The sequence below is a fragment of the Pediculus humanus genome, genomic scaffold (assembly GCF_000006295.1).
Source record: "Pediculus humanus corporis 1103172108244 genomic scaffold, whole genome shotgun sequence".
Taxonomy (NCBI): Eukaryota; Metazoa; Arthropoda; class Insecta; order Psocodea; family Pediculidae; genus Pediculus; species Pediculus humanus.
Genome location: NW_002987814.1, coordinates 14,196 through 35,345, shown reverse-complemented (window position 1 = coordinate 35,345; position 21,150 = coordinate 14,196). Strand labels below are relative to the sequence as shown.

The 21,150-nt window shown below is 31.9% G+C and overlaps 1 protein-coding gene across 1 annotated transcript; it reads right to left on the bottom strand.

Annotated features, from left to right (window-relative positions):
• Positions 1-2,514: 2,514 nt before the first annotated feature.
• Phum_PHUM461390 (HECT, UBA and WWE domain-containing protein, putative) lies at positions 2,515-21,083 on the bottom strand (the record flags this gene model as incomplete). Its single annotated transcript, XM_002430023.1, is given in 45 exon segments — positions 2,515-2,617; positions 2,714-2,904; positions 3,013-3,178; positions 3,285-3,606; positions 3,723-3,911; positions 3,994-4,272; positions 4,385-4,400; positions 4,768-4,974; positions 5,690-5,829; positions 5,918-6,209; positions 6,228-6,406; positions 6,488-6,633; positions 6,773-7,092; positions 7,202-7,352; positions 7,440-7,637; positions 7,752-8,071; positions 8,143-8,293; positions 8,367-8,644; positions 8,740-8,936; positions 9,027-9,231; positions 9,316-9,495; positions 9,635-9,870; positions 9,949-10,042; positions 10,353-10,546; positions 10,878-11,061; positions 11,148-11,271; positions 11,288-11,313; positions 11,368-11,558; positions 11,657-11,978; positions 12,253-12,322; positions 12,392-15,162; positions 15,220-15,380; positions 15,456-15,882; positions 15,901-17,223; positions 17,390-17,659; positions 17,754-18,086; positions 18,795-18,962; positions 19,111-19,289; positions 19,329-19,414; positions 19,497-19,771; positions 19,861-20,031; positions 20,119-20,181; positions 20,261-20,493; positions 20,579-20,816; positions 21,039-21,083. The coding sequence occupies 45 exon segments, from the start codon at positions 21,081-21,083 to the stop codon at positions 2,515-2,517; spliced, it is 12,414 nt and encodes a 4,137-aa protein (XP_002430068.1).
• Between the last annotated feature and the right edge of the window lie 67 nt (positions 21,084-21,150).

Sequence of the window (21,150 nt, the reverse complement as noted above, 5' to 3'; positions counted from 1 at the left end):
AATAATAATAATAATATTTTAAAAAAATGTAATAAAATGCAAATAATAAACTCATCACTGTGGGAGAAGATGGGGGGGGGCCGGGTGGTAGGCGGTAGGAGAGGAGAGAGGGAAAAACGTGTATTTATTCGTTATTGTTTACATATAAAAAAAATTGATACGTTATCAATGCATTGATAAAGAAAATAATAATAATAATGATATCACTTGGTATGATTTTTTGTACGGTAAACCAAGAAGAAGAAGAAGAACGGAAAAAAATAGAAAAAATTTATATTAAACTATTCTTTTTCTACCTCTTCCTCCTCCCCCTTTTAATTTCTCCTCCCTTTCTCCCTCCCCCACACAAAAACGAATCCATTTCCGTGATTAATAATGATAATTATTTATAAGTTACTCGATGGACATTACTTATTACATAAAAACATTATTTATTTATTTATATATAAATGACGTCGACGTCGATGATGATAATGATGATAATTATTAAATAAATTATCCATTAGTAATGGCGGTAGTAGTAGTTATAATAATAATAATAATAATAATAATAATAATAATAAAGGGAATAAATAAATTAATTTCCCTCGTGACCGACCGTTGACAATTGATCATCATTTATTTATTTGAATTTGTTTGTTATTAAAACGATGGAATTATTTATTAATTAATAATTCAAATGAGAAAAATTTAATTTTTTTTTTTTTTTTAATGTTCTTTCTCTCTTTTTTTATTATTATTATCATTTTCAATTTTTTTTACATACAACCTTCAAATATATATATATTTATTTTTCAGATTGAATCCTATACAAAAAAAAATTATTATTATTATTATTTAAAAACATTTTTTTTTTCATTATATTATATATATATATATAGTTATTATTATCATTATTAATAATAATTGTAGTAAATAATAAGTGCTGTAATTTATTTATTTCAATGCTTTTCTTTTTTTTCTTTAAAAAAATCAATTTCAATTACATGTAATAATTTGTTGTTGTTTAAATAATAATAATAATAATAATAATAATAATAATAATAATGATAAAATGAAACGCATCACACGCAAAAACAAAAACAAACACAGCACTTTAAATCTAATAGATTTTTTAAAATTTTCATTTCATGTGTTATTCGTCTGATATAAATTTTCTTTTTGTTTTCCACGTTTCCCCCCATCTTCCCCCCCCCATTTATATTTAATATAATTTTTTTAACGAACCCTCCTGAGGAGTACCTGGACATAAAATTACACAACATGTTCCTTTCTCCTCCTCTTCCTCCTTTTTTTTTTTTTTATTTTATTCCCACATATATAACAAACAATCGTTATTTTGAGAAAGAGTGAGAAAGAGTTTGAGAAAGAGTGTGTGTGTGTGTGTAAGAGAGAAAGAGAGAGAGAAAAAAGCATTTTACATCATCGTTAATGTTATCGTTATTTAATTATTTTTTAATCGGATTTTTATTACATCATTTAATATTATAGATTTTTATTTATTGTTACTGACACGATCGATAAAAACAAAAAAAAAGAAAAACAAATTCCACGTTTTTTCCTCCTCCTTCTCCTTCTTCTCCTCCTCCTTATTATTAATATTATTATTATTCACGTTTTTTTCATAATAATCAACCTAATTTGTAAATTTTCTCTATTTGGACGTTTTGTTTAAACATTTATATTTATTTATTGTTTAGCTTTAACAAAAAATAAAAAAAAAAAAAAATGACAAAAAAAAAAAACCAGGCACAGAGAACGAACGGTTTTACGCGATACACGCACTCACAATCAAAAATGTGTGCGTGTGTATGTGTGTGTGTGTGTGTGTATGCAGTAATCACAAAGCAAACAATAATATACAACGAAAAAACAAATTCTTTTTTTTTTTTTTTTTTTTCCATTTTTGTAATTTAATTAAAGAAATGTGAAATCTATAAATTAAATATTAATAAAAATAATTATTATTATTATTTCTTACTTTTTTTTTAAACTAATATAAAAGGCATTTTATAATTCATTCATTCATTCATTCATTTGTTTGTTTGTTTATGATCGAAAAAAAAAAAAAAAAAACACCTTTTGTTACAATCAACTGCATGTTATCCCGCAAATAATAAAAAAAAAAAACAAAAAAAAAACAAATTATTAATTGTACATAAATTTTCTTATTATACCAATTTATCTAATTATCAGTCTTTATTTATTTATTTCTCTTGCTTTTATTAAAAAAAAAAAAAAAAAAACCGAAATTTCCAGGAAAAAGGGGTTGTTGTTAATGATGATGATTAATATATATTTTTTTTTTTTTTTGTTGTCGTCGTCGTCGTCGTTCTTTCTCCTCTTTCCTCCCTCCTCCTCCCCCATTCCCCTCCCCTCTCCTCCCCCTCCTTTATTTACTATACTATAAAACGACACTCTCTTCTCTTCTCTTCTCTTCTTTTCCATTTCGTATCAATCGATAATTTCTTCCTTTTTCCGCCATTCTTAGTTCACTTTTTTTCTTTTCCCTCTTTAAACGAATCCGAAACCTTCGCTACATTCGTGAATAGCTTTGAGAAGATTATTTTTTAATTTCGTGTACGTTTCGTAAGCAGGAAGATCAAGTTGATTAAAACTGGAAAAAAAAAAAAAAATAAACATGGTGAATTAATATTTGTAAAAAAATTTAAATTTGTAGTATTTAAATAAATAAAAAATAAATAAAACTCACCACGTGTGAGCACTAGGAAGCCTATCGGTGGACCTGTCATCTCTGTGTATTTGAAATTTTTGTATTCCATTCATTCCTTCCAGGGCAGCGAATCCTTGGAGAGGAACTTTTGACGTTCCAGTTACAAATTGTAAAAATTTGGCTTGATCCTGATTATCCATTTCACGTAAGGCTCTCCAGAACCATACGATCTAATGTGTAAAAAAAAAAAAAAAAAAAAAAAACAATTCATCATCAATTTACATAAATTTCTTATCCCCCCCCACGCTTTTTTTTTTTTTTTAAATCCATTAACAAACCTGAATTGAATTTCTAGAATATTTATTATATTCCGTGTTGTTTTTGAGATCGTCAATGTCAATGTTTGGTAGGCCAGATATAAGAAGTTCCAATTCCTGTTCGTTAAATATCGATATTAAATGTTTTGGTATAATTTCATAAAATCCTTCGAGAAAAGCATCCAACCTATTAAAAAAAAAAAAAAAAAAAAAAAATTGACGCATGAACCGAAAGAGAAAAAAAAATTTTTTTTTTTTTTTTTTGAAATGAATTTTAAATAATAAAATCTCACTGTTTGCGAATGGCTCCGGTCATTTTCATTTGACAAACAAGATGAATGTAATCCATTTTATTTTCGTCCGTGACCGGTATGTTGGCACCGTTCGGTTTCAATTCTCTCGATTCCGTCACACCGAATTCTTGAACGTCCGTCGTGAACGTCAAATCGTTTCCCAATTCGGAAACTTTATGATTTTTCAAATAAACGAGTCCCTCGTAAAATTCTGGATCCTCGCTTTCCATATCCTGGTATTTGACGGGTATGCCGAGAATGTGTTTGTAAAATGATCGAGTGAAATAACATTCTAAATATTTCGAGTCGTAAATGGCTTTCGCTAATTAATAAAAATAAAAAATAAAAATTAGAATTTTTTTTGTTGTTGCAATTAACGATTTTCATTTGAACCCCCCCCCGCCCCCTTTCATCATTCGAAATTTCTTTTATTTTTACCTATGAGACGCCCCACGAATTTGAAATATAATAAATGATTTGGATTGCAATGAGACGACGGATTAATCGTATACGTCACTCTATCACCAGGAGAAACGGTGAACAAAGCGTAATCAGGATTAAATATCTCTCGAGATATAATCATGTACCATTCTCTGAGGAGGCCTCCGGCATCTTGACCTTCTTCGTCTGTAAATAGTAAATATATATATATTTAAACAAAGAATTCATTCAAGCAATTTTATTATATTAATTATAGAAATGAACGTACGTTCGAAAACGACGTAAAATTTGTTTTTCCATTCATCCGGGGATTTCCTATGAAGTTCCCTAAACGATTCTTCAAAAACGTGACTACGATTAACGTTAACGGCCGTTTCGTCTCCTCTCCTCGAACCGTCGTGCATTTTTTCCAATTCCTGACGGAAATATTTTCTTTTAACGTCAAAGTCCAAAACTCTTGTAAAATTAACAAGAATGGCAAACGGGCCATCCGGAAGATGAGTCGTGGATTGCCGTAATATTTGGTTTAACACAGCTCTATGAAGTTCTGAAAAAAAAAATACAAATTTATAAATATTAAGTAATGAATATTCGAGGGGAAAGCTAAGTAAGACATTTTATAAGATTTTCGCATTTTTAATAATAATAATAATACTTACCTGCGAATCGCAAAAACTTGAATGGATCCGACAATGGCGAATTTTCACATTGTTTGAAAAATGTCGCCAACGAAGTCGAGTTCAAATTGCTACAATGTTGAATGTATGAAGATCCCGAATCGGAAGCGTTTTCGATTTCGACATCAACAGAAAGGGGGCCGCTGTTGGCAACTCCAAGCAACTAAAACAATCGAATTAATCGTTTCAGTATAAAAAAAAATTTTTTCGAATCCGTGAAAAATTTTCCGTTTTCCAACCTGAACGAATTTTCTATATTCCGTAATTATGTGACTGAAAGAATTATTTTGACTCGTGATGGGTTGTTGAGAGTTTCCTTGCGACAATGCTTGTATGCTGGTGGATGGAGCATTCGACGAAGAAACGGATACCATGGCATTCGGAGACGGATCGGGTATCTCTAATATGTCGCTCACGGCAAAGTGAATTCCAGGAAGGATGGGTGCCAAAGGCAGAGGACCGTTGCTTCTGTTACGCCTGGGTAAAACAGGGACCGATATGCCAGCATTGGCAACTGTGCGATTTTCATTAATTGCCGTAGAATGAACCAAAAAGAATGCTTCGACAGCAGGCTGGAAAAAAAAAAAAAAAAAATTAAATTTTTTTTCATCGTTTTCAGCCTAAATCCCCCAAATGTACAATATATAGGATATTATCCCGTAGTAAAAAAAAAAAATTTAATTCGATTTCTTGCAAGTTTCAAATTATAAAAAAAAATAAAAATAAAAATTTTCTTTTTAATTAAATAATTTAGAGGGAAAAATATTTCTTTATAATTATTATTATTATTATTATTATTATTTTGTTAATAAGCCGAAAGGAAAAAATTAGTCCCACCAAAAAAAAATGCCAGATTATATAATTTTCTTTTTTCTTCTCGTGTTTTTTCCTTGTGTTAACACTTCTTGTTACTTAAATCCCAGCATCCACAACCCACGTACATATCCGAGACAAAAGTTCGAACAGGCAAAAAATCATTTTTTTCCTTTTTCATCATATGGGGGGGAGGGGGGCTTGTCAACATTAAATTTGTACAGCGACATAAACCCAAAACCTCTAAAAACGGGAAAAAATGCGTGAATCTAACTTTTTTTTTTGTTGTTTTGGTTGTTGTTGGTGGTGGTGGTATTGTTGTTGTTGTTGTTATTGATTCGCATATAAGTGGCCGTTTTTTTAGTCAGACTATTTTTTTCATATCTTTCCCTTTTTTTTTTTTTTTTACAATTTCTTTTTTCTTTTTTTTTTTTTTTTTGTTTATTTAAAAATTGATTTTTTATATATTCTAACCTGAAGTATGAGAGCCGCATGATGATCGGGAGTTTTTTCCAACTCCGTCAAACATTCGCTGAGAATAATCCAAAGGTCATCCAATTGTAATTGTTTTGTTAACGATGGTATTTGGAAAGATACATTTTCTTTATTTTCACCTGCAAAATAAAATTTATAAAAATTTTAAAACTTTTTACAAAAATTTTACTAAATTAAAAAAAAAAAAAAAAAAAAAAAAAAAATTACTTTTGGCTTCTTCCGATTCTTTTTCCGCGTCAGTTTCCATCGTTCCGTAGGATTCGGATGGCTTATTTATTTTCGTATCGTTGTCTCGTTCACTAGGCTGAATAGTGGTGGTATTTTCAATAATAGTTTGATTTATGGAGTCTTCTCTGTCGCCGATTTCTTCGGCATTTTGACCGCTCGTTTCAAATAGTTCAAGATCTACGCTCATTGAACTTGCAGCCGATCGAGAACCGTTTTCATTATTTTCGCCTGGAAAAATTTTAATATTATAAATTAGGTTAAAAACGCGTGACTACTTAAATATCATTACGGGTAACTTACAAAAATACTTACTGGGATTGTATGCAGGAACGGGATTTTCTTCCGTTTCCATCACACTACTCATAGCACCAACTCGACCACCAGAAGTTTCTCCTTGTTCGGGTAAATTGTTAGAAGCCGATTGATTATCAGAATTTATTTTCTTTTCCTTGTTTTCTTTACGTTGATCTATTAAATAAAAATAATTTTTAATTATATTTAAAAAAGCAATATTTAAAAAAAAAAAAAAATTTTTTTCTTATTATTTACCAGTTTCTAGTTTTCTTCTTATAACTAAAACTTCTCTCAGTTGAATGATTACTTTCAAAATTCTTAGGAAAAACGATTGACTTGACGTTTTCGATATTAAAGGTTGCATGGAAGGCAACTGAATATCAAAACCACCTTTGACTTTGCTAGGAGCCGTTATTACTACGCTTTTTTTTGTAAATCTAAAAATATTAATAAAACAAATGAAAAATTTAAAAAAAAAAATAAATAAATAAATGGCGTAAAAAACTCGCGGCTTTTATTAAAAAATGTATTGATTTTTACCTGTCTTGAATTTGTCCCTTTCTGTGACTTTCCTTCATTTCCACTTCTAATTCAAGATCCGATTTAGCTTTCGCGTTGGCTTCGATCAATTCATTCAAAAGAGCTTCAATGTGTTGTTTTACTAAAGCTGCAACTTCTTGCGCACCGGAAATTAATAACCTTAAACTTGTTAGGCGTGTAGGATCTGGACAATTGCTCATTCTGATCAAAAGGCTAGTAGCTTGTTCCAATCCATTTTCCGAACAGCCATTCGATGTCAAAACATTTACAATAATTTTCAAATGTTCTTCGGTCACGGGTACGGCTTCTTCTTCATCCAACTTGAAGTAAAAATTTATAAAATGTACTCGCGCGTGACGATTTTTCATTTTTTTTAAAAACTTCAATTTTATTTTGAACTAATTTTACCTCCGTGAATCCTTCGGAAACTAAATTCAAGATATGAAGAAGTTTATCGGTGAGTTGAGTGCTCGTTTTAACTAACGGATAAGTCAACATGGTCACCAAATGACCCATGAGTGATTTGTCAAAAGAGGGTGACCTGGGTTCAACTTCGTTAAATGGCGTCGACGTTTGATTTCTAATATAAACAAAAAAACATCAATTGTTAAATTTCAAATTGAAAAAATTAAAAAAATTATTTCATTTATTGAATAATTTGTCGTACTTGAGCGCGCTTTTTCCTTTCTTCGAAGATTTTCCGCTATTGAGATTTTCCAAACGAACTAAAATATCCCAGAACCCGGTACAAATAGGCTTTTTAACTACGGCTAAATCTTCTATTTTATCCGTGTCCTTTGGCTTTTTTGGCAAAAATTCATTTTGAAATACTTTGGTTAAGGTATAGAGTAAATCTATAGCATTTCTATAATTAAAAAAAAAAAAAAAAAAACAAAATTTAAAAAAGAAATAATATGTAAAAAATAGAAAGCGTTAAAATTGTTTTTAAAAATAAATAATAATTTATACACATGGATACCTAAATACAATAGGAGCTGCTTGAGGATGAATGGAAACACTGTAAGCCAGATAATTATCCAGACTTCTCTTCCCATATCTCTTTAACTGAACCTGAAATACGTTGGCTCTACAACCCAAAGCAGCATCCATACTCAAGTTTAGCCATGCTGGTTCCGGGTCTGACGTTGGATTTGCTACTTCCACGTCTGAATTTTTAGAAAAATGAGAATGATGACCCGAAGATCGAGGCATTTTCCTTTTAGGACTAGATTGCCTTGAATTCACTAAACTTAAATTGCATCTACTTTCGTTACATTTTTCCATGATTGATATTAACGTCTGCCGGTAAAATACAGGATTTTAGAATTGAGTACGTAAGTAAATTTAAATTCTACAAAATAAACTCTTACCCTACTGACAAAATCCCTTGTTGGAGGATGACAACATAAATTTCTAATAACACGGTGTAATCGACCAATATTAAGGCGAAAATCTTGAACAAACAGCAAAAGGAGCAACGTGCTCACAGCTTCTTGATCCAACAATTGACGCCCTATCGATCTAAATAAAAAATAAAACAATCAATAAATTTTGTTACCCATAAAAAAAAAATAAGAAATATAAAAATACATACTCAAAAGGAGGGTCGATACCACCACTTTCGCTTCCTCTGCTTATAGACGATATACCCCACTGACTTCTAATCGAAGGAACTCCATGAATGGCTACTCTTGTACCACGAGGTCCTGTACCTCTTAATATAGAAGAAAGGGTATTATGGCTTAAAATACGTTCACGTTCTTGAAAGTATTGTCGGTTACGTGCATCGTGCTCTCTTCTCAAATTGTGTGCTTCTGCAGCTAAATCCGGTGGCAAAACCGATATTTGAGATTCTTCTATATCGGCTAATATCTGGAACAATAAAAAATAGAATAGAATTAGAAGTCTATAGAAAATAGACTAATAGAGTACAAAAAGTCTTCAAAAACTTTTTTTTAATGTCATACCGATTGCCTGAGAGAGAGAGGAAGATTTTGAAAGAAAGCTGCAGCATCAAACGGATCATTGTGATTGGTGGATGCTGCAACCTGTCTTTGTCTTTCTTGCCGTTGTTGAGCTAACACCTCTTCCTGAATATTTAAAGGCAATGCTGCCAAAAATTCTGGGTTTACTTCATCGGTATTGGAGAGTGGAGTGTTTGAATCTCTTAATAAATCCACTAAAGATTGAAACAAAAAAAAATTATCAATATTACTAAGCAATAATTCTTAAACTTTAAACAATCATTTCGGACTCGAAACAAAGTTTAATGTACCTGATCTTTGAATGCTTTGTTGTCGTAAATGATTTGAAAAAACTTCTTCTCTCATTTCCGACGGCAAAGCAGCCAAAAAAGAAGGATCCAACCCCGCAGGAATAGATATTCCACGATAGGTAGCCCTTCCATTCGGATATAATTGTATCATTTCCTCAGGATCGAGCGGCACCGGTGATGCATTCTTGAAAGAAAAATTTTTTTTTAAATATAATTTTAAGTTCAAAGCTTTATTATTCACAAAATAAAATAAAATAAAAAATTTTACCTCATTGTTAGAATTTTCTGCATTGGATGTCGTAGCATTTCCATCTGCAGATTCATTTTCCTCAATTATTGTTGGCGTTGCATTTTGTATTCCTTCGCTAGAAGGAGGAAATGCTTGAGATGATGAAGCCGATTGATCTGGAACCTCAGAATTCTGTCCGAAAATAGATGGAAGAAAATCCTGTTGACAAACAAAACAAAATTTATTTTTACTTAAAAAAAAATGTCGTTTCAAACACAGGCACAGGCAATTTTAGAAAAAAATGAATATATAAATAATTTTAACAAAAAAAAAAAAGAAAAATAATAATAATAATTACCGGGAATAACTGATTCGTACGATCAGTACTTTCACTGTTATTTATTTCATTTTGATTTTCTGCGACTGATTGAGAATTATTACAATTAACATTTTCAGTATTATTAGGTGCATTCGTTTCAAACTGATCGTTTGAAGTTGAAGCCAACGTATTGTTCCCTTGTTCTTCCTCCTGATTTGCATTTGATGATATTTCTAAAGAATGATCAACCTCTGGCAGAGGTAATGAAGAAGACACTAAAAAAAAAATTTTTTTTTTTAGTTTTAATATTTTAAATGATTTTAGTTAATTTTAACGAGATGTATTTTACTCACGTAAAGGATATACAGCAGGAGGAGGTACAATAGAAGGCGCAATGCTGACCGAACCTGGTATGCGTCTTAACGGTAAACCTTCATCGGTTGGAGCCTGGCTGTCCCATTCCAAAAATGGTAATTCATTTTCAGTTTCCTAAATCACCAAAAATACTTTTAGTACATCTTTATAAATAAAAAAAAAAAAAAGCTTTCATCGAAATAATAAAGGTTTTACGATTTACGAACCTGGGAAGCCGAATTCAAATCAAAGTTGTTTCTAGTTGCTTCATCTGCCATTTCCTCATTCGTGCCATAAATAGGAAAAGCTAAAAAAAAATTTTTATAAAATTTGTTCATTGATTTACTTTAAAATAGTACAACGTTAAATCATAAACAATTCATTTCCACAAACCAGGTTCAACTCTTTCGTCATCTTCAAACATGAAGTAAGAAGTAAATGCATCTTGAAGGTTAGATTCTCCACCGGATTCAGCGACTTGATCCGATTCGATAACATTTGAATCGGTAACTGTCCTATCCTCGGAAGGTGAAGTTGATTCTTGAAGAAGACGCGTACTTTCTTGTACCGGTAATATATCCTCAGTTCTGTTGGATTCTACATTTTCCACTAAAATAAATTAAAAAATAATAATAATAAAAAACTTAATAAATTCATGAGAAAATTTGCTTTTAATAATAATAATAATTAAAAACAAACCTGGCGTTTGATTAGCGTATGTTGTTTGCAAAGAGTCGTTAAGATTAATTTGCTGAGAAACATCAGCCATTTCCACGTTTTTAGTTTCCGTGCTGTTGGGTGGAGAACTTACATCCATGGCAGGTGAATCTAAGACAAATAATTTAATTAGATTAAACGGTAAATAAAAAAAAAACGGTATAATATAATAATAATAATAATTTAAATCTCTCTATAAAACTTTTCATACTTTGTTTAACTTTTCCTTCGTCTTTATGCATTTCTAAAGATCCTCTTAAACGGTAACTTAAGACGGTTGCTGCCATTGCAGCAGAATCAGCATCTAAAATTTTCATTTCGCTCGCCCATCGAACGTAACAAACACTTTGAGTGCTTGCCGTGAAATGTTGACCGAAAGACTCCATCGATTGATCCTAAAGGGGAAAAATTATTTTTATGTAATATTTTCAATGACTCGCAATTAACTTTAAAAAAAAAAAAAAATAATAATTTTGAATACCAAAAAATCAATGTTTCCTTCGTCTGGACGAGTAAGCATTCCAAAACCATTTTCCATGAATACCAAATTACTGTTTCGAAAATGATGATTACCGGAATTATGAGTGTCTTGATCTCCTCCCGGTCTAAAATCAGATGCACGATAACGTCTTCGGGAAAACAGCAAGCTGCAAAATTTAAAATAAGTTTGTTTATTATTATTATTTTTTTTTTTTTTTAACCGAAAAAACTTTATATTTATTAAAGACATACTTTTGCAAAATATCCGGTCTATTCGTTGACGTGCTTCTGGGATTTAATTGAAAGAATCTAAATCTACGAGGACGATTTCGAAGATTTCTTAATGGAACCGTATCTTCTCTATTTCGTCGAACCAAAAGCGGATGATATATCGGAGGCGGATTTTGAAGTACTGGTAAAAAAAAAAAAATTTCAAATTTTTTTATGAAAAAGTACAATTGATAAAAATTTCAAAAAACCGTCAAAAATCGATTTCAAAACGTAGCGTACCTGGTTCCTCTGGCCTGAGAGAAGAATCATCATTGTATAACTCGTTAAAGGATCCCAAAGTTTCGTTTTCATTACTTGGGTATTGAACGAAAAACAAATCGTTCATTATATGCTCAGCTCGACTAAAAATGGTTGTGTCCATTAAAAAGTCATCGTCTGGATCGTCGTTTTCGTTATTGTAACCACCTTCATCAACTTCATTATTATCCTCTTCCATTTGCTCATCTCCGTATTGATCTTCTTCCAAATTATCCGGATCGTCAGGATCGGTTAACTGTTCCTGATTGGAAGGTTGAAGTTCGGTCATCAGACCATGCACCATCTATTTCAAACAAAAATTTAATATTTAATCTTTGCATAACTTTTTGTTAAAACAATAATAATAATAATAATTTAGTTATAATTAACGTTAATGATTGTGTTTTAATCACTTACTTCCGATGTCATTTGCATTAATGCCGTTTGTAAAGTCATCGGATTCGACAAATCATCATTCTGGAAGAAAAGTAAACAAGTTTTTAATTACCTATACAATTTAAAAAATGTTTTAAATTTAGATAAAAAAAAAAAAAGAAGGAAAGTTTTTTTTTTTTTACCTCAACAGTTTCTCTGTCTTGAGAAATAACAATTTCATCCATGTGCATTGAATTGTTTCTATCGGTGTCTCTAAAATCAAAAATTAATGGAAAAAAATTAGCATTCTATAGAAATTATATGCTAAAATACAAATATCACAGTGTAATTAAAAAAATTATAAAATTTATGCAATTAGAATACCTGTCGATATTTTGGTCTTCTAAAACGATTTCTCCTATATCGGTTATGTCATCGTTGACTTGACTATCGGAAACCGGTTCCAAGCTTTCCGCAGCGGCGGATAAATCATTTTCGGTATTTTCAGCATCTTCATTTGTTTCTTCTCCTTGTGCATTTGTATTCCCGGAAGTGGTTTCCGAGCTATTAGTCAACGTTGGATCTGCTTCTTGGACGGGTCTACTCGATGTATTTCCTCTACTTCCGAATTTAAAAGTTTCCATGCTATGCGAGCGATTGCCCCGATCGTTGGCTAATTTAGTTAGAGTTTCCAACGGTTTCAACGCAGCGTTCATGGCCAAAACAAAATTAGGATTTGACAAATCTAAGTTGTGTGGCAATCTAGCCAACTCATTTATTAAACCCTTCCTTGTAAATAGTTTCGAGATATTTGATAAATAAGACACATTGTTTTTCATTTTGACAAACGAATTATTTACAAAAGACAACCAGCTAACGGGCGGACACATGGCCATCATGTCAGAAATCAGACTGAGAATGCATGAAACATCCGTATATTTCTTTTTTGTATCATCATAATGAGCATTGACTATCCGTTGAATACAGTTTTTGACTTCTATAACTAAAGCAGATTGAATAGCAATAGAATAATTGCAAGCACCCACGGCTCCGAGAAGTAATCGAGCTTCAGCAGATATTTCCAAAGATTCTTTGTCAACTCCAGGGAGTAATACAAATTTTTCTAATATAAATCTTATTGCGGTCATGTCTTCTGTTAAAACAGGATTGTCAGCATCGGCTTCGTAAACGTGATCCATGATAAGTTTAGAAAATCCGGGATAAGATTTTACAGCATCGGTTAACACGGATAAAATAACCGATTTCGAAAGTAATTTCTTTGATTTTTTCTCTTCGTTGAATTCTTTCTTTTCTTTGTCAACATTTTCTACCGGTTTTTTATTTCCAAAAACGGTTGAAAACGTATCCAGTTGAGATGTGAAAAGTTTGTTTTGCGTATGACTTTGTACTGTTTCTTTTGAAGGTTTGTTATTTTCAGTTGTGCCACCTTCCGAATAAGATTTCAATAGATATTCATCAGGTACAACCAATTGATCTAATAAAGCACGAACGAGGCCAATGGCAGTTTTGTCAATGGAAGTGTCTTCATTGGCTGCTCTGTCCGTTTTTCGAACATATTTTAATATGTAACGCCCTTCAAAACTATCACAGTACTCTATTTGAAGAACTTTTTGAGCGATTTCAAAAAAAAGTTCTGGGTTTCTGCATATGGCAGCCTCCAAATGCCTCATGATGAATAAGAGTTCTCTAAAAAACGATGGTTGAATTTCACTATTAATTCTAGATCGAATAGATCTTTCTATAGCGTTTCTTAAAGTCGTCGGATCCTCCATTACATGTCGAAGTATCAGAGTTGCTAAACTGCTGAATCCGGTGAAGTTTGAATCTTGCTCTAAATCAAGCAAAGCCGTAACTCCTCCCTTTTCAGCGAAAAATTTAGCTAAAGAATAATCTCTGGTAAGTCGTAGCGTGAGTCTCATTAATGCGTGAAGCGCATCTGGATCTACAGGGATTTGAATTAATTTAACACAAGCTTGAATAAGAACGTATCTATCGGATTCGTTAATCGAAGGAATCGGATGTTGAGATCTATTGTGAGCTTGGTTATAAATTGATTCATACTCTTTACTTTTTTCTTTGTCACATTCGTTACCCGTCATTTCTGCAGCCAAACCATCTTGGTCAGGCTGTTTTAAAATCATCGTAATCGGCAAACCTCTATTTGTATCTTCATTAATTTGTAAAAGTGTATTAAAATTAATGTGGTATTTTCTTCTAGTTTCTCCAACGGTAACGCGACATCCTGGTGCGCCACTCCAATAAGCCAAGTTAATTAATTTGTTTGTTTGAGATGTGTAGTGTGTCCATTTTCCAGTTTTTAACTGAAACCATTTCCATATTCCGGTACAAGCTTTGTGCATTTCATGCATTCTTTGAGTGTATACAGCAGTCTTTTCGTACAAGTCGAGCAAGAGTAAAAGGGGAGCCAACCATTTTGGTGTTACTAAACATTTTGTACAGCCTAAAGGCGTTTGCACATCTACGTACTTGACGTGAATTTCTAATAATTGAATTAAAAAACAAATGAGACAAGTATGTGATAATGCTCTAACACAAGCAAATCGTAGATCGTCAAAAAGAAGAGTTAGTAAATGAAGCCGGACAGAAATTTTTCTAGATGCTAATGAATCTAATAAAGTTTTGTGAACTTTTCCTAATGTAATGGGTCCAGTTTTGATTTCTTTAAGCATTCCTATTACTTGAACGGAAATGTCTTTGCACAAAGCTTCCAACATATTTTCACACCACGAAAATCCATTTCTATCACTAATGACCATAAGTAAATCTGAAACTCTGTACACAGTTTCCGGAAGATTTTCTAAAACTTCAAGACACTGAGCTAATGCATTTTCAGTAAATTTACTCATTGTTTCTTTTGACAGTTGATACTTCTTAATATCGTTCATAGTCTCTGCCTCGCGTTCCGCAAGTGGCATTTCACATCTCCATTTTTTCCTTGTTTTTCCAGATTCAGAATGTGATGGTTGAGTTTGGCTAGTGGAAGAACTACCACTTGCAGCTGCATTATTTCGCGGCAAATTAGAATTTGATGTTTCTCTTGAAGTTGAACCTAAAACTTCTGACAAATTCTGCTCAATGTCTATTAAATCATCCAAGCCATCTTGATATGATGATCTATTGTTTTCAACTAAATATCCAATAGCCATTTCAATACTACGCGATTGTGATAATGCTTCAATGGCAGCATCTCTCAAAAATCCCATGTCGCAAAGCTGCGAAATTAAAGTTTCATTTACTTGGGAATGAGAATTTGGTGTGCTGCTTGCAAAGCCGCGAAAAGAAATGCTTCCTTCTAAAGGAGAACCCGTAAATCTATTGGTGTAGTTAGTGTTTCCTCTGATGTGGTCTCCGTATGTAGTCAAACTTATTTGCTTGGCAGATGCTTCTTCTAAACGCTCTTGTAAAATCTTTTCACCGACCAAAATATGCTTCAAAATGCGCAACATGCTGTCTGTCATTCTGAAACCGTAACCTTTTAAAGGTTTTCTGCACCACATTTCCATTACGGCACTAAATGCCATTCTATGAATTTTTACTAAATATCGGTAAGGACAAAACTCCAACACGGGAGTGTTTTCAACTTTGTGCTCTTGAACAAAAACATTAGGAGAATCTAATATCATTTTTGGATTTGTCATTTTTTCTAACAACATTAACCACGCATCTAAAAATTCGCCTGTTCCTTCTGGGAATTCTTTTTTGCCAGTTTCTTTGTCACCTTCTGCAGAACCATCGCCGGCAAGTGCGTGATACATAGAATCAAAGAATGCCATCAGACCGGAGGGATTTCCCTCGTTTTCCCCTTCTACAAAATAATGCAGTATCATATGATAGGGCTGCTTTTTATCGTCAAACAACATTGGAGAAGTAAAACCAACAGAACATATTAAATAAGTCAATTTGAATTTTTCTAGAGGAGCTGGAGGAACTAAATTCCAATTTAATCCTCTTGCCAATAAATTAGACATAGCTTTGGCGACATCAGTAGCTCCCACAGCTGGACAGTAGAAAGCTGATTGAAAAGTCACTCTTCTTTTAGGAGAGCCTACACATAATTTAACAAGAAGCCCAAAGAGTTCTGCCAATGCTCTTCCTAATCTCGAAGCAGCACCCAACAATAATTTTAAATGCTTCAATTGTTCGGGTGTAGGCGCTATGCGAGTGGATTTTGTTTTCGATGAAATAGGAAATATAGCTCCTTCTGTATTATTATCAGAAGAAGGAGATTCAACCTTCATAGTGTTCATAGCTTCCGTTGTGGTACGAATTAACCTGCCTTCTTTTTGTGGCAAAAGTAAATTCAAATCTTGTTGTCCAAAGTCGCAATCCGATGGTATTACGTCGTCACTGCAAAGTGCCAACAATAATGTACTTTCCCAAACCAATGAAGTATACAATTTAGACAACTTTTGTAGAATGTCAAGTCCCAGAGCGGATCCCCAAGTAAATATTGATGTGTTTCTCATTTCTGATTGCCCTGTACGGCATACGTGCACAAACATAATGACAAAACCATGCGTGGCTGCCATTGAATGTAGCAAAGGAGTAGCTGAATATGAATACAAGGCATTATCTAAATCGGGCACCATTGCCAACTCATGAAGTAAAACACATTTTCCCGAGGAATGATCTGTTAAGGGTTCTAAACGTGTTAAGACTTGTTGAAGTTCTTTAAGGCCTTCTTCCAAAACTTTAGGTTCTCGTGCTAAGCTAAGAATTGATTTACAAACATTTGCCACAGCTTGTGCTGCTGGAGTAACAGCATAATCAGCAGGTAAATTTGGCATAGACAACAATTTTACTACGTATTTTAATCCTCCTAAAGCGACAAACTCCTTGCAATGATCCTCAGTAGAATTATTACTTAAAATAGCTCCAACGAATTTCATTACATTATGAATGTAATCTATTAAAGGAATAGGTATGTGTGGTTTGCCCTGAGTGGCACCCACTCGGACATAATAAGATGTAGCAGGTGCTTCTTTATCTTCATCTTCTTCCTCGTCGCTTGAAGCTCCTCCGTCGGTGTTGTTAGTCACAGGTGGGTCGGGACTTGTTGATGTTTTTTTACTGGTGTAACTTTCGCAAGTATATTGCGGACTTGTACCATAAACATATATCTCATCAAGTAACTGTAATCATTACAAAACATTATTATTTTCTAAACTGTTAATTATTACTAATTAAAGGAATTAATTATTTTATAATTTAAATTGCTTTAAGATTTTCCTAAATTAAAAATAAACTTTTTTAAATACATCACATTTGAAGTGAACCAAAAAATTAATTTAAACTAACATTTATTACTGCTTTCATTGCTTCAGTTTTTAAATCCGGATGATGACGCATCAGTTCATCCATAGCATTTCCTAGAGTTGTAGCTGTGTCTCCCAATGGATCATTACTTCTTCTCCTTCTCATAGCAGGCAAATATAAGGGATGAACGAAAATTTCACAAAGGTGGTCAAATGAGTGAAATTGTTTAAATTGAGCTAAACCTCGAGAATTTAGGCAAAGAGCACTAATAACATTAGGTAATGATGCTAATACTTCTCTCGTAGCTGGAACCTAAAAAAAAAAAAAATATGATTACATATTATTCAAACGAAAAAACTCTACTTTTGTTTTTAGAAATTTTTAAAAACATATAAATTGCATTTACTTCTTTGACTAGCATAGCTTGAAGAACAACGTCTGTTAAATAATTATCCTGCAATGTAGACAGGAGAGATGGCTCTTGAAATATGTATACAGTAACAACATCAGTGGCCAACAAAAATAAATTAGGACCGTAGTAATCGGAATTACTAATAACATGTTTTAAAGATGAAGGTAAACTTCCCTCCATGACTGTTCTCATAGATTCGCTCAATGCCTGATCTTGTATAGCTTTTTTTAGAAAATTCAAAATTGATTTAATTAAACCAGCTCTTTGTGGCAAGCAAGATTTCCCAGTTTTAGCGTCTTGCCAACGATTACCACTATAATCAACAGACTCTTTGACTTTAGAAGTGCGTTCAAAAAATTCACTTGAATACTGTTGAACTGATTTTGATGTGCCAGGTTGAGGTTCAATTACAATGGTGTTATTTGTTATGTTTTCTGTACTGGGACCGTCTTCTAAAGAAAATTTTTTTAAAAATAATTGTAATGTACTAATATAAACACAAAAAAAATACCTTCAGTAAATACTTTTTTTCCAAAAATTTTCTTACTTGCAACTGTTTCTTCGTCGACTTCCATTGCTGATTCCGATCCTTGATTAGTATTCGAAAATATTTTAATTATTTTAGGAACCCAATTGTCATTTTTTTCTTGACTTTCTTGCATAGGAATCTAAAAAAAAAAAAAAAAAAAATTATTTAAAAAATATTTAAACTTTTGTAAATTTAATATTATTTAAAATTAAAAATTTATTTACATCTTGTTCAGCAGTTTGAGAATCAGTTACTAAAGGTTGATTTAATGATTCAGGTTCAGTGGTCGATCTTGATTTCTGACTAGAAATAGGAGTCAGTAACTCGGATTGATCCCAACGAGTTTCTTCCCCGTTTTCGTCAGAACTTAATGACTCTTCAGCTGCAAGACTTTTATTAGAATCCAACGGCCTAGAAGAAGCATTTTCTTCCGAATTTTTCCACTCCTCCGTATTATTTTGAATAGAAGAAACCGAAGAACCTGATGTTTCTATATCATCAGGTACGGATTCATTTGTCCCAGGAATTTTAATTTCAAAAGGCTGTTCTTTCCGACATATATTTACTTCTAATTCCAATCTGTTAATAAAGCTAACTAAACCTTGGTGAGCTTGAAATGCGCTCATGTCGATATTTGCAATCAAATCAATTACTCTAACCGCTCTGGTTACAAACTGAAAAAATTTTTTTTTTAATGAGTTGCTACTCAAATTAAATCCAAGTGGAAATTTAACAAGTAAATTTACTTCTTTACTAATTTATATTAAATTTCTTACTTTAGCTAAATTTCAATTTTAATAAAATAAATTTTATTGTACTTACCGTAATTTGATCCAAATCTTCACCAGGCCAGTTTATAACTTTAAGTAAGCTTTCCATCATTCCACAAGAAACCAAAGCTTCACCTCCTGCTTCGTAACTTGCTAAATGATATAGAAAACTAAACAAAGCTGTAGCCAAAGGTAAGGGAAAAGACTGCAACGATGCTCCGTAAGCCCTGGCTTGCTCATGAGGCTGAGATCCTGTTAAAGATGCAATACAAGTTCTCACCATGGACGGAAGTTGTCCATGATAATTTGAAGCACCAGTAACGTCAATGATTGTTAAAAGTCGTGATCCAGGTTTTCTATTTCGAAAAAGAAATATTTATTTTAAAAAATAAAAGTAAGAACCAGTAAATATGTAAATTGAAATGAGTTAAAACTTACTTAGGGAAATGAGGATTTCGATCCAAATGTATGACGGACGTTAAAGTTAAAAGAGCGGCAGCTCTTATATCTACCAATTCAGGAGCAGATAATTCTAATAATTCCACTAATTCTTCTAATAGGCCATTATAAATAACAGCTTGATGGGTGTTATCTTGAAGCCCATTAGAATATACTAAAACCGATATTGCTTGTAATCTAGCTTGAACACATAACAACCTTCTTTTATAATCAGAAAAACCATGAGCCAATCTAAGTTGAGTAAAAAGCACCATCTAAAAAAATTTTTATTATTTTACTTTAAATTTTGATTTAAAATTAATAACACGTTTTAAAAAAAAAAAAAAACTATTTCATTCCTTACTCTTTGACTTTCTATAACGTCGTAAGTTTCTATTAATTCATCCATAATACTGGATAAACTCTTATCTATTTTATCTATATTTTCAATATGTATAGTCGTTACTTTATTTTTATGGTTTGGAGTGTCATCATAGTATTCAAAATGTAAAGTTGTAGCAGATTCCCGTAGTTCCTATATTAATACAAAAATAAAATTAAAATATTTGTTTCCAATAATTTCTAATATGGATCGATTTAAAAAACAGTTATTAATACTTACAGGCTTTAAAACTTCCTGGCAACAGGAAGCCAAGCCGAAACCATTTTCCCAACCTCCCCAACTCTGAAATAAAAAAAAAAAATAATTAAGCAAATTTACAGTAAGCAAAAATAAATTCAAACAAAAAAATTTTTTATCTTACTTCAGCTAAATACATAAGATATTTTAATAATGCTGATTTGGAGTCTTGCTGCAATCTGGGAATGAAATTACTTCTTTTACTAAACATGTAAAGCAAACTAAGAACTCCATTTAAAATTTCCAAATTGCTTGACCCCATTAAAACTAATAAATGTTCCATTGAATTATATAAATGCCGACTAAATGAATTTTCAATCAATAATGTAGTAAACCTGAGTACTTCCAAAAGAAGATCTCTTGACTAAAAAATTAAACAATATGTTTTACATATACACATTATAATTTTCTTCGTCAAAATAATGACTACCAAAAAAAATACACAAATTTACTTTTTTGTTGTAAGTATCAGCTGCCAAACTCCATAGACCTGGAGTAACACGTCGTGCGCCATGTTCAAGGATGTCATCAAATATATTAAGAACATCCACCCAATGAAATAATTCGCATTTTCCAGAAGTCCAGGATGATGTTTGCTGCAGCTCTTGCAGTAAATTTTCATTGTTGTTATCTTGGTAACATGCTTTTAATTTTTGTATTATAGCTTGGCATTCAGGAGGCTAAAGTTTACACAAAGAATGCATTAAAAAATGTTTTTCTCGATTTTAAAATGATTGTTAAAGTAAATAAAGAGAAGTAAATTTTAAAAAATCTTATTAAGTTTTTATTAACAATGAAAATATCGTGAAGCCATTTGTGGATTTGATATTCTATTTATTTTTTTACATGGTAAAAAACTAAAGACAAAGACTTTAAAAATTTTTCAAAAAAAAAAAACTCACCACTTCAGAAGTACCCTTCTTGATCTTGGTTATATCAATTTTCATTTTCTTTTAGTAAAGTGCAAAATCATAGTGATATCTAAAACAAATGAAATCCTAATGAAATTTTTTT